Source organism: Podarcis cretensis, assembly GCF_951804945.1.
Source record: "Podarcis cretensis genome assembly, chromosome: 6".
Taxonomy (NCBI): domain Eukaryota; kingdom Metazoa; phylum Chordata; class Lepidosauria; order Squamata; family Lacertidae; genus Podarcis; species Podarcis cretensis.
In genome coordinates, this window is record NC_137175.1 from 38895958 (window position 1) to 38909827 (window position 13870).

Sequence of the window (13870 nt, forward strand, 5' to 3'; positions counted from 1 at the left end):
ACAACCATGGCTTCACGCAAAGAATCCTGTGAACAATAGTTTGCAATAGATGCTGAGAAAGACCTCCATCATCTCATGGAGCTACAATTCTCTGAGTTGTAACAATCAATCTCTCTTCACAGGGAATTATGGGAAATGTAGCCCTGTGCGGGGAGAAAGTCCCATTGCCCTTATGTTCAGATATTACCTGGTTAGTAGGCAATGATCTCAGATATGCTGATCTCTCCCCTAAATCTCCAGGTCTGTTCTCAGGAACCAGGGACATGTCTGTGCCAGGAGTCAAATGCACTTCCTTCCTTCCTGGCCCTTCCATTATTAAATTTCTTCTTCTAAGGATCACTTTTTCTCGGCGTCTTTGAAGTAGCTCCTTGGCTTCTTTGCTCTGGCGTTTATCTGTGAGACGGCATGTGGTCCTGTTCCTCCTTCTGCGCAGGGTTTCTCGCTTTTCCTGCCGGCGTTCATATTTTTCTTCATAACTTTCATGCCTGGGGCCACGCCAGCCATGGGATTTGAAAATCTCTTTTATCATACTGATGGCGCAAGACACGGCAGTGCAGAGCACTTTCCAAATACACTTGAGAGTCACCTTCCTGGGGAAACCGTGAGAAGAGAAATTAGCAGGATGTTAGGCTGTGGGAGATTTCTGTATACAATAATACGCACAATGTATCTATGGAATAGGATGCAATTGACCCCAAAATGAAAACGTTTTTTCATAAAATCAAATATGCTGTCATGAGGGTAGGGTAACTAAATTCTGAGCTTCTGGAAGATGAAGCAAACTGTACTGTTCATATCATATTGCATATTGTGGAAATTTTACTGTTTCACTTGAGCAGGGTTATTTTAAAAGCTCCAGACCTTACTGTTCTCCTGTTATTCAAGTCTTTTGTGATTTCAACAACATGTGGGAAAATCCTAGAATAATATTTTAGAAGAGGATCATTCATCTAATTAACCTTCCCACTCACCCTTCCCCCCCCCCAAGTTTTATGCTGGACCAAAATGCAAATTCCATGATTTTTTTAAAACGCATGTGATTTTTCAATGAAACTAAAATTAATCTACTACTAAAATACAAAAGAAATCCAATGTAGTGCCCAATATTTTGAGTATATTTTTTTTTATCTCCCTGAAGATCTGTAAAGCTTTTGGACTAGGAAAATCACTGGTTAATGCACACAGCTATCTGCAATAGTTGCAATTTTTGAAAGTGGGTTTCTTCCTCCAGATACTTTTTGCATTTCACCTTCTGCTTAGGTTTAAGGGCTGCAGAGAGTGTGCTTTGCAGATTGCTTGGGAGTCATCAAAGGAACATCTAGAGATGACAAATTCTGAGGGCAAAGCTCACTGTAACAATGAGCAGGCATGCCACTGTTCCTTTAAAAACCCCTGCCACCACTTACCTCCTGTAGTAGCTTTACTTTCTCTGTTCTCCACACTGTCCAAAGGCTGTTGGATTAGGGATGCCATGTTCTATCGCTTAATGCTACACAGTTAAATATATTTATGTTCACTTTGAAGAAGGCTTACAAACTAAAGCCCCAAAACTGCAGCTAAAGGCAGTTTTCTGTGTATATCAGACTTAATCCAAGTTACATAGGCAGGTTGTGCCAGAATTCAGACAGAAGAATGAATGCCTTTGTTTTGGCATTACCTTGTTACCCTGTGCCTATATAAAGAGTGAGTTATTAACCTCCTCCTTCCCTCATTAAAATCTTGACAGCTCATATATTACAAGTATGTACGTAATTTGTCCTAGGAGTCAACTATATGAAAGGATTCGGATCTTTGCTTTTCCATCAGAAATAGAAAACAGGGTAGTGGGGGTGGGGGAAAGAGAACCCAACAAACTTCAAAAAAACCCTTATCCATCCTTTAAGCCAGTGGGATAATCCCTGTGCATATTCTAAGAATGGTGGCTGAAAGGAGGATCATGTGAGCATGCTAGGCATTCAGGAAAGAAGGTTAGAACAGGATTGGCCTTACACTACAATTTAGTGGCTAGCAGAGCTTTATTTCTGTCCATACCCTCCCCAGTTTAACAGTTATCTAGCTGCAACAGTAAAAGGGACGCAGGTGGTGCTGTGGGTTAAACCACAGAGCCTAGGACTTGCTGATCAGAAGGTCGGTGGTTCAAATCCCCGCAATGGGGTGAGCTCCCATTGCTCGGTCCCTGCTCCTGCCAACCTAGCAGTTGGAAAGCACATCAAAGTGCAAGTAGATAAATAGGTACCGCTCTGGCAGGAAGGTAAACGGCATTTCTGTGCGCTGTTCTGGTTCGCCAGAAGCGGCTTAGTCATGCTGGCCACATGACGTCGAAGTTGTACGCCGGCTCCCTCGGCCAATAAAGTGAGATGAGCGCCACAACCCCAAACTCGGTCACGACTGGACCTAATGGTCAGGGGTCCCCTTTACCTAGCTGCAACAGTATGCTTGACCATGCGGACTAGGAAGTTGGAACTGGTTTAAAATGCAACAGCCAGGATTTTAAGTGGAATTGCTTGCTGGGAGCGTAACTTGACAGTTTTGAGAAATGCGCACTGTTAGCCAGTTCACTTCCAAGCCCAATTCAAGGTGCTGCTTTTGATGCTTACAGCCCTTCAAGCTTTAGGTCCCAGGTACTTTAAGGACTGTCTAGTCTCATATCTACCTACCTGTCTCAGTTTTGCAATACTAAGCCTAGCTTGGTTAGCAACATGGCAGAAAGCGACAATGTGGGCATGGGAGAAGAAAACCAAGAGTAAAAGCGGACCAATGTGTGGCACCCAAGATGAAGAAGGAACCATAATCAGGGAAACAGGAGCAAAGGGCTCAAAATGTTTATTGCAGAAGGTTCTGTAGATTCCAAGTATCATTACTCACAGGTTCAGTGTGTGTTTCGTATGATCTGGTCCAATTCTACCTGCAACTTACCTCTTTCTTGGAGTCTTGATTTCTGGGCTTGACCAATGTGGAGGACGGTTTCCGTGAACTGCGGAGGCTTCACCTACTGGGAATTAAACACATGGCAATCAAGGGGACTGTTGCTTTATTTTGATCATTGGAACAGTTATATTACTTACAGCTCAGCAGCTTGCCAAGGGCAGGGAAGCACTCGCAACAGATGCTCTGCATTGCAGTTTGAAGAGGGCAAGCAGAAACCAGGATGTATGGCTGTGGTTGCATACTTTGGAACCATCTTCACAGTGATGCTCAATTAATACCAACATTATTATCCTTTTGGCACTGGGAGAAAATCTTTTTATTCTTCCCGACTTTTAGCATATCTATTGGGTCTGGCTTTTACACTGCTTTAAACTGCCGCTCTTGCTGTTTTGGGCTGTATTTTATTTTATATTGATGTTTTATTGTGTTATTGAAGGGTGATACAGAGGGATTGATTGTTAAATCGCTCTGGAAACTATATGTGAGGGGAATAGGTTTCTTAAAACCTCTTAGCAACCTTAAAAACTACAGTTCCCAACATTCTTTTGGGAGAAGTTCTGAATAAGGCCAGGACCCAAAGAACTATGAAGCTAGCTTTTGTAAGCCCAAGGGTTTACAGAACTTGCTTTTTTTCAAGCAGCTGTCGCATGTAAAACTGCTTTTAAAACAGGGGTGTTTCAAAAGCAGTTTGTGAGAGATGATAAGGGAGGGGATCATCAGTTCAATGAAAAGTGAAAAGTTTTTTTAAAAAATCCGTTAGTATAGTGTAATGGCTCCTTTGTGAACTTAAGTCACTCTTTGGATTCTGAGCTAACATGCCCAGACTTCCAGAAGTAATGGCCAGCACTTTCTGGCTGCAACAGCTATTCTTCATACAATGGAAAGTAAATACTGATGATCTTTGATTTATAAGATATATACATCTTCATAATGTACCACAAAAATCAAATACATGAACTACTGCTAATGTATTGGAAACAATGGTAGCCCCCCCCCCCCCCCGCTAAATCCTTCTCCCCATGCCATGGTCCTGCTCCAGCTCAGCCCCACCCCAAGGTATTAGTTAAAAACATAAAACTAGCCAAACTCTGTAACTAACATCACCTGTAGCTCGGCTCTTACAGAGAAAGGCAAAAATGCAATGTTCTCACACAAGCCAGGTACTCAAGTATAAGTACAAATCAAATGTTTGTATTGAAATTCAGGTTATTATCCTTATAAATAATCAACTTAAAAATAACCACTTCTTTATATATATATATATATAGAGAGAGAGAGAGATAAACACAATCCCTACCTACAGCTTCACCACACTGCAATAAAATAAGCACTGTTACCTCTTTGATGCACAGCTGGAAGATGTGTAAGGGAATGTAATTGGTGTCCATTGCACTCAGCTGCTTAAAAAGTCACCCCTCTCCCAGCTGATGCCTTTATCTCCGGCTGCAGCATTTTGATCTGACTACTTTGCAATGTCCTCCATCCAAGTCTGTGCTCTGGGCCTGCAGCTTACTAGGCTGTAGGACTCCTAGGCCTGCTCCACCAGGATAGCTTCTCTTTAGGTCAAAACCCCCATCGCAGACAGGTGGGAGTCTGTTCCCCTTGGCAGATGAAGCGATTCTCACCTCACTTCCAAAGTGAAGGTAAGAGCCCCATGTTAACACAAAGCAGAATGAAGGTGGGATGCAAGGGGGCTTCAAAATGGGCTGTACCATTCCAAGTTGCTGGTGAATTGCCTTCTGTTAAAAAAAATGTTATTGGGGTTTGCTTTTCTATTTTTTTATGAATGCCATTTTTTAAAAAATTACAAGCAGTTTTGCTTACAGCCTTAAATAAGTTAGAGACCTTTGGTGTGTTTTACAAGCAATCAACAATTTATAATAGTGCTGAAAATGATGATAATGTGGGAATGGGATAAAAAAAATGGGACAGCCCCCTCACAGTCTGAAATGGTACAGTCCACTCTGCCAATCCCATTATTTCGTTTATATACTGCCTTTTCATATTTAATGCCCATGGCTATAATACTATAGGTAAAAGGTAAAGGTACCCCTGCCCGTACGGGCCAGTCTTGACAGACTCTGGGGTTGTGCGCCCATCTCACTTAAGAGGCCGGGGCCAGCGCTGTCCGGAGACACTTCCGGGTCACGTGGCCAGCGTGACATCGCTGCTCTGGTGAGCCAGAGCCGCACACGGAAACGCCGTTTACCTTCCCGCCGGTAAGCGGTCCCTATTTATCTACTTGCACCCGGAGGTGCTTTCGAACTGCTAGGTTGGCAGGCGCTGGGACCAAGCAGCGGGAGCGCACCCCGCCGCAGGGATTCGAACCGCCGACCTTTCGATCGGCAAGTCCTAGGCGCTGAGGCTTTAACCTTTAGCGCCACCTGCGTCCCTCCGATAATACTATATTTGGGGGTAAATATCTTCCACACTCAGTGTAGGGGTGGAGCATGTGCATTGACAATTTGTTTAAAACATTTCTATATAGTTTAAAAATTATCAGTTTACCGTAGCTAACAAATATAAAAAACAGCAGCAAAAAGAAATCGCCCTAGAAAAAGAATCGCCTTGATTTCAATGTGTTAGGCAGTGCTCCCCCCCCAAAAAAAATGTTTAGGGGTACTGCATTCTCATTTTCCTACTCATATTGAAATACTGCTCCTCAATGAGGCCAAACTTACATTCACAAAATGTTTAGGGGTATGCGTCCCCCTGCATCCCCCCAGGAAAAAAGCACTGGTGTGAGGTGAACATTATTTTAGGGGTTTCCTTCCATCTTGAATTGGCTTTTTGGTTGTGATTATGATTGCTAGCATTCCTAGGTCAGGAGCATCCCAGAACCTGAGATTTTAGGGCCCAACCCTGAGGCGGCCCCTGATGGTGTCATAAGGGTGAGCCCTAGAGATGGAGATTAATTGGGAGAAGGGAACAGAGGTGGGCTGACACCTCAGAGCATCAATACTGTCATTTGCAGCCAGGCCCTGCCAGGTTGAATATTATTATTATTATTATTATTAGTAGTAGTAGTAGTACTCTTGCGCTGCACCTGGAGACTCTTCAGGTCAGACTTGATTGTCTAGCAACCCTAGTGACTGCACACATAGCAATTACAAAGCTAATAAAAACAACAACAACCACTTGTGGATATAAAATACCCTAGATAATCTACAACATTACACGATATAGCTTTATAGGCTAAAAATCAAACAAAAGCCCAAATGAGCAGAGGACTTTGCAAGCTTAAGAGCAGCACCATCTATTCTTAAAGGCAGATTTTTTCCCCCCTAAGAGAAAGACAACTTCAAAAATACTTTATCCACCTTTTTGAAACAACACCATTAGCCCACATATATATAGACTTGCAGTTTCAGAATATATGAATCATCTGCTTCCCTTAACATGCAACCAGGAAGTAGAGACAAAATGCTGCGGCAATGTGTGGAGGGATAGGTTGTGTCACACCATAGCAGCACAACTGGTTAATGACTGTGGGTGAAGTAAGAGCACTTGCAGAGTGTGACAGAGCTAGCCACAGGCCTCTCTGCTGCTGCACTTCAAACATACTGTGCTTTATTTAGCAGATGTTTTAAGAAACTGACAAATTTCCCAGCGTTAAGCACTTGGTAAATTGCCCATCTTCATTCCCTCATTGCTTGCCAGTCCAAAGGTCATCTCAAATACAGCTGCAACACGTGGCTAATAAGTATGGTAAATGCATTATTAGTAAGTATCCCATTTACCTGAATGGATAATTTATTAGAAATTATTTGGTATGTATTCCACCTTTGTTCATTTTTTATTTATCATCTAATAGGCAGGTTGGTCACTGTTATTTTTGTTTTCATACATTGTATGTAATGTATTTAATTTTATTATTAGCTGACGAAGATTCATCTTTGAAACAGATGACTTAATCTGGAAACACTGTTCTGCTTGTTTGCTGTTCATTATTGAATTCTACATACCCAGCACTACAATACTGTTGGACAATATCTGTTGAAAGGCATTCTGCCTGTGTCATGGTGTTCCCTGACAGCAATTTATTACGTTGACTATTTCTTGTTTATGGATTTATATATACATTATATAATGATGTTTATGATTTGTAAATTTTGGGTTATATTCTAACTTCTACTAAAAATACATTTACCATACTTATTAGCCGTGTGTTGTGGCTGTATTTGAGCAGATTATTCTGTATTGCAACACAGGGGTTTTGTTTTAGTCCAAAGGTCAGTGCATATTGGATGCTAGGCACAGCATGTATACCCACTGAAGATCCAGGGCCAAACTACACTTTGAGAATGGATTTCCTGAGGCATGGATTTTCTCTTTTAAAAAACCCCAGACTCTTCTCCTCTAATAGGACTGGAGAAATAATGCTGGGGAAGTAGTTTTTTGTAAACTTTCCCTCCCACTGTTTCCCAACCTCAGCTGCTCCCTCCTCAAGCTGCTGTTTTCTCTGCTGAGGGAAAAGACAGAGGCACCCACAGTACATGCTGGAATGTGTACTTTGCTTAACTAATATTATTCAAAGCAAGCTTCACTCTCTGGATTTAGAAAACACATGATTGCTGCCCACCAAAGAAGACAGCTGCCACACATTTCACATACTGGATCCAATATCCCAGATCCTCCAAGTGTCCCTATTTTCCAGGGATGTCCCTGATTTAGAGAAGCCGCCCTGGTTTCTGATTTGATCCTGGAATGTCCCACTTTTCCATAGGATGTCCCTATTTTCATTGGTGAAATGTTGGAGGGTATGGAATTATCTTACCCTCAAGCCTTCTGAAGGCAATCCTGTATAGGGAAAGATTTTTTTTACTGTTTTTTATGTTTTTATATATGTTGGAAGCTGCCCAGAGTGGCTGAGAGAACCCAGTAAGATGTGTGGCATATAAATAGTAAAATAATCATTATGAAATGGGATGTCCCTATTTTCACTGGAGAAAGGTTGGAGGGTATGTTATTCAGGCCACTTCTGGTAGGAGCCAGTGAAATTAGGAAAATTCTGTGATGAATGTATGTGTGATTATGCATGTGTGATCTCAAAAAGCAAAGGCCCTCCTCCCTATTATGTACGGTATCTCCTGTTTTGATGTGCAATGCAATTTCTGTTTAAAAATAAGTATATGGTTGACTTCATTTTCAGTCTTTCTCTTGTGAAAGTATTTCCTTCGTAGATGGGAATAGTCTCTTAAAAACAACTGAAAGAATTAACACAAAGGGTGGATAATTTATACATGACTTGAAACATTCATCTAGCCAACCACAGAAATGCAGGCTCACAGGATGACTTTCAAATGAATCATCTTTCTCAAAGTATGAGAAGTGTACAACAATTTTTCCATTTAGTGCTTAGGGAGATAGATAGATAGATAGATAGATAGATAGATGCTTTTTTAATGTCCTTTTTGAATAACCAGAAACATGGGAGATAGTTAGGCCCTGAGTACCGTATTTTTCGCTCTATTGGACGCACCGGATCATAGGACACACTGGACCATAGGAGGGGGAGAACAAGAAAATTTTTTTCCCCCTGTTCTCCCCCTCTAAAACAAGGTGCATTCTATGTGTTCAAGGTGCGTTCACCCGAAGCCTCCGGAGGCTTCCCGCTGGGCTCTGGAGGCTTTGGGTTCCTTTCAACCTGCTCTTTGGGGCTGGCGGGGCAGGGAGTGCTGCTCCGCCTCCCCGCTGTCCCCCAAGCTTGTGGGGCTGGCGGTGGGGAAATATCGGGATATGTGCCCGAAGACTGGAGAGTGAGAGGGGTCGGTGTGCACCGACTCCTCTCGCTCTCCAGGCTTCAGCAAAAGCCTGCATTCACTCCATAGGACGCACACACATTTCCCCTTCATTTTTGGAGGGGGAAAAGTGCATCCTATAGAGCGAAAAATACGGTAGGTACCAAGCACATATTAAGTGGTTGGATAGCTCACCAGTCTAAACCCATCTTCAGTCCTTTAGTACCTGACTGTTATCTCACGTTTTATGACAATCTGAAATTATCAGGATCGGTATTGCTGGAATGATCTAAAAGGAAGACTGTAGTGCAGAAGAAGCGCCCTTCGGATATTATTGGACTCCAACTCCCATCATGCCCTGCCAGCATGGCCAGTGTTCACAGATTATGGGAGTTGTAGTACAGCAGTATCTGGAGCGCATTACATTGGCTAGACTTGCTGAGGGTTATGCTGTTCATGTACAGAACCCTACTGGCTACCTTGCTGTAGCGCAAAGCTTTCTAATCTTTTCATGTTGGCAACACACTTTTTAGACATGCATAATTTCGTGACATGGTAATTCAGTTTTATTAGCAAACCGGAAGTTAAACTGACCCCTTTCCAGCCCCAGGAGAAGTGCAGGGAGCATTCGTGCGACACACCTACATACTGCAGCCGACACGCTAATGTGTCGTCACACACAGTTTGGAAAGCTCTGCTGTAGTGTAAACTCTATCCAATATATATTATCAATCCCTATTTCCCAGTTTAGCACTGCAGGAAATCTGCCTCTGGTGCAGTGAGAAACTGGAGACAGATTGCACCTAGCAAAATTCATCGTGCTTGGAACTCAAATCTGCCTAGGGTCTGTACCAAAACCTTTGCTGCTTATTGCTAGTCCAATGAGATAACATGAAGAATAGCAAGATTAGTGAAAAAAGATTGTATCAAGGAGCCACAATAAGCAATATGTTTTGCTTTTTAATTTTTATTTGGTAGGATTCCTTTTACTTGTATTCTTCATAGCCTTTTTGTCAAAAACCATTCAGGAATTTGTTCTTCATTTTCAACTCTTTCTCCCACTCACAGCCTGAGCACCTATCTTCTTCTTATACTGGACAATGTCGTTGGCCTACTGGATAGCCTTATAAAGGTAAATTGATTAATAATAATAGTATTAATAATAATACTATTAATAATAATTTATACCCCGCCCATCTGGCTGGGTTTCCCCAGCCATTCTGGGTGGCTCCCAACAGAATATTAAAAACACAATGTATACAGACAGGGTTAAGTGGAAAGTCAAGGCATATGTTTGCGATTAAACTTCCTTCATAGGATTTATATCCTAAAAAGCAGGATAGAAATAATTATAGGATATAATAAAGTATTAATTTAAATAACAGAAAGCTGCAAAAGCTGAAGAAGTATCTGTCCTTTGCTGGCCAGCTTCTTATCCACAACTCTGTTATGACACGAGGCAGCCAATTGGTGGGAACGTGTTCCATAAGTTGTTCATTAATTGTCACCACATTTGATGTTCACAAATGATTAGATAAAATGGTTGAAATAAGCAATTCAGGTTTCGTCTCCCTGCCACTAAAATTTAATTGTCCATTTTTCTGCACGCACACACAATATATTCACATTTGCATTTGCCACATGGTTGTTAGACAGGCTGTCCTCTTTCTACAAAATTCTGTCTGAATTGAATTCCATTTACTTTCTAGTATTGCAACACTGTACTAAAGCTCCTGCTTGAGGGCATACAGTAAATAGGTTTGTTTTGCAATTTCCTTGCTTTTTTCTTGCATTCAGATTGTCTTTGCACATCTCCCCCCCCCCCGCCCGTCATCTGATTTTTCTGTGTTTTTTTATGAGCCAAATACCAGGGCTGGACCAAGAGATTTTGCTGTTTGAGGCAAAGTACAGGATGTCCTTCCCTGAGCATTCCAAACCTAGAAGCTTGGCAGCTAAATCTTTATTCAACTTGGGTGATGGAACAGTGTCCTGCACAACATGTGAAGCAGCAAGTCAGTTCAGAGAGGCAAAGGCATGCCATGTAGCAAACACAGCTCTGTCCTCCAACAGAGGGGAATGGCCAGGCTTGTTTTAGGAGGAACAACCAAGGGCTGCTGCTGCCGTCCCCCAGTATCTGCTACCTGAGGCAGGTGCATCTCATTTCCTACTGGTGGGGGGTTGCCCTGCAAAATTCTCAGGTGAGATATCCTGAATGAGATATGTTACATTATTATTATTAACATTATCATCATCGTTAAATTAAATTTGTATACCACCCTATACCCGCAGGTCTAGTTATTTAGCTGACACATTTTTTCATCTTCATTCTCTCTGGTTCCATGCCACCTTTTCCCTCCTCTATTTTCTGCCATGTCCAGTTTAGATTGAAAGGCAGCATGAAAAGTTGCTATTTCTGCTTGCTTGAAGAAATAATGAAAGCTATGTGCTGTAAGTGTTTAACTGTCATAAAGGCAGGGAGGGGGAGAAAAGTATGGTGATCACCACCTCACTCCCTCTTAATGCCCACTACCACTGCAGTCATAGTTTGTTTGGTTTTTCCTGAGAATTCCTTTTAAAAAGTGGAATGTTCAGACATATCATGTAATTTTATACTAAAAATAACCAGTTCTTTATTTTCAAAATCAATCCATTTTAAAGTCTAAAACTAGATAATATTTTAAACAAGGATTTTGAATCCCATTCAGCCTGGCATATGATTACTTCTGTACCCCAAAAAACTTATGCAACAGGTCCCCCCCCCCCAGAGAGCTTAGGAACTACCTACCTTCTCCAGATGCCATTACTTTATTTTGTAGCTGCTTGGAAAAAACCTTAGATTCAAACCAGACTATGAAGATGAGAAGTACTCTCTTTATTTAACCCACAACACTGGGCACACTGCTGAGGCCTTTTAATCACATTATTGGTTTCCTTCTTCCAGTCTTGGCCAAAGTATTTGCCTTGGATGAACACAGATGCCCTTTATCTTTCCCTTGCAGGCATGGTCGCATACACACCAGTTTAATCAGGGGAAGTAATGCCTGCTCATGTTATGGCTGCACGTTGTCAATTGTGTTGTCAGAGGCTCAAAGCAAAACGTTCGTTTTTGTAGATTGCGTTTGCTTTCTCTAATCAACAAACAAAAATGGAAGGTCATTACGAACAAAGGAAGTCCTTACCTTTGCTTTTCCATGGTGGGCCCGAGTGAACTCGACAAGATCCGAGAAGCCTGGCTCTTCATTTGCCAAGGCACAAACGAGAAGATGCCCGTTTAGCTATCAAGTACTAACATGCTGCAACTGTCATTTTCATTCGGACGGCTTCACTTTGCTGCTCCGTTAAAAAAAGCAAAAAAACAAAACAAAACAGGAACTATAAGCCACAACACTTTACCCTAGTTCCTCTCTTTCTCTGTCTCTCATTCTGGCTTACTCTGATATGACAAGGGAGGAGACAGGAAGCCCACAACTCTGCAAGCAGGTTCATGGTATAATAGTTTGACCTCATTGTGGTTGGGCAGTCAATGTATTTCTTTCACTATCGTTGGGACTGCAGCAACAGTTCTTTGCTGAATTTCTGTTATCAGTTTTGGCGCCTTGAGTATGTACTTCGTTCCAAGGGACTGTGGTTTGCACCCCGGGACCGAGTCAACTATGATATAATGGCATCAGCCATGATACCTTTTGGATTAAGAACTCCTTGACTTGAGAAGAAATTAACGTTCATCCATTCTCAAGCATTGTGACAGTCAAGCTTTTAAGGTGGCAGTAGAATAGTGGTTTCTTTTGTGAGCTTTCAACCAGGAAGTCCTCCATCAACAATTCAATTTTTTTAAAAAAGATGTGCCCTTAGACTAGTCACTGTGGCCCATTGACCCATCCTGTATCTATAATACTATGAGCAACTTAAAGTACACTATAAACTTCCAACTTAGGCTGCAAGTGTTCACACTTTCCTGGGAGTGAGCCGCATTTAATACAGTAGGATTTACTTCTTCCTCTTCCTCTGCAGGTTGTTGGCAACACTGAAGATGGTGTCTGTGTTATGCCAAATTCTAGCTTGTTTGTTTGTTTAAATATTTATCCCACTTTACTTACAAACACTCCCACAATTGCTAATGCTAAAAAGAACAGTAATGAAATCAAGACAACAACAAAAAATTTAAATTTAAAAACCCCAGATGAAATATAAATCACAACCATTGGTGCAAAAATTGAAGCCATAGCAGCAGATTATAAAAAATATTAACTAAGATTGGTTTTAAAGGCTTGGGGAAATAAATAGGCCTTTGGTGCGGAAAGGATATAAGAGCAGATGCTTTGCGAACTGTCCCGAGGAAAGTCAATAACTAGGATGTCACAACTGAGAGAAAAAAATAGCACAGACAACTGTTTTAGTAGATATTATTTTAATGTCTGCCCTTAGTTAGAAGACACTTTCCTTGGTGTACAATCCTACAGTAGTAGGTTGTGAGAAGTTGTAGGACAAGCATCTCACAGTCACAGCGGAGCCCAGTTCCCTCCATTGAATAATCCCATCAGTTTAATTGAAAAATTACTTGGGGACCGATTTGCAAGTTCACACCAACCAGTTCACTGTTTAAAGCAATATTCACCCGATGGATCCCATTATGTTACCTGTCATTCTTCCTACTATAAAAACACAATACTGATACTGAAAGAGAGGGTGAAGCCTACTGAAAACAAAGTCTAAGTCCAGTCATGAACATTGGAAAATGAACTCTAGAGGCAGAGCTTAGAAATGGCTGGCAAGAGTGGCAAACAAACAAGGTGATAACATTAGTATTGTAGTATTGTAAATATTAGTACTGTAAAATTTGGGGTGCTCTAAAATGAAGTGAGTCTTGATTTGATGGCATAAATAGGTGATATGGGAGTAGGAATGGGTGAAGATGTTAATCTGGTTTTTCTTGGCTTCTAATTTTCCAGTTTTCAGCTCAGTTCTTTACACTTCCAAGTCAATTTGCATTTTTTCAAAATAAGTCCTCATGAAAATTCATCAACATTTTTGTGTGAATTTTGCTTAATATAGGGCTTATCCACACCTACCCTTTGCCCTGCTCTTTCCAGGCACAGGCCCGCACTTAAAAGCTCTGTATCTGAGCAGAGTTTTTGCTAGGAATGCTCCGGAACAAACAAACAAAACAACTTCTGCTAATATAATGCAATTTTGTATCTTAT

The 13870-nt window shown here is 41.5% G+C and overlaps 1 protein-coding gene and 1 long non-coding RNA gene across 11 annotated transcripts in view; one reads left to right on the top strand and one right to left on the bottom strand.

The window, feature by feature from the left end:
* The window catches only part of TRAF3IP3 (TRAF3 interacting protein 3), a 42152-nt gene extending 29681 nt beyond the window's left edge, over positions 1-12471 (bottom strand). For 2 of the 10 annotated variants that reach the window (XR_013839637.1, XM_079979373.1), the window contains exons 1-3: positions 6249-6350; positions 2917-2992; positions 188-590 (exon numbers count right to left, since the gene is read on the bottom strand). Coding sequence is in view for 9 of the 10 variants with exons in the window: in XM_079979373.1 (XP_079835499.1) it covers positions 188-590; positions 2917-2992; positions 6249-6267 (498 nt within the window). In the remaining variant the exon portion in view is untranslated. Of the gene's footprint in view, positions 1-187; positions 591-2916; positions 2993-4265; positions 4633-5609; positions 5679-6248; positions 6352-11454; positions 11647-11848 lie in introns of those variants that run through there. The other 8 variants (XM_079979369.1, XM_079979368.1, XM_079979367.1 and 5 more) reach the window with 8 other exon arrangements.
* The window catches only part of LOC307218106, a 69320-nt gene continuing 61204 nt past the window's right edge, over positions 5755-13870 (top strand). The window contains exons 1-2 of the long non-coding RNA XR_013839775.1: positions 5755-5819; positions 9738-9801. This is a non-coding gene — a long non-coding RNA (uncharacterized lncRNA). The remainder of the gene's footprint in view (positions 5820-9737; positions 9802-13870) is intronic.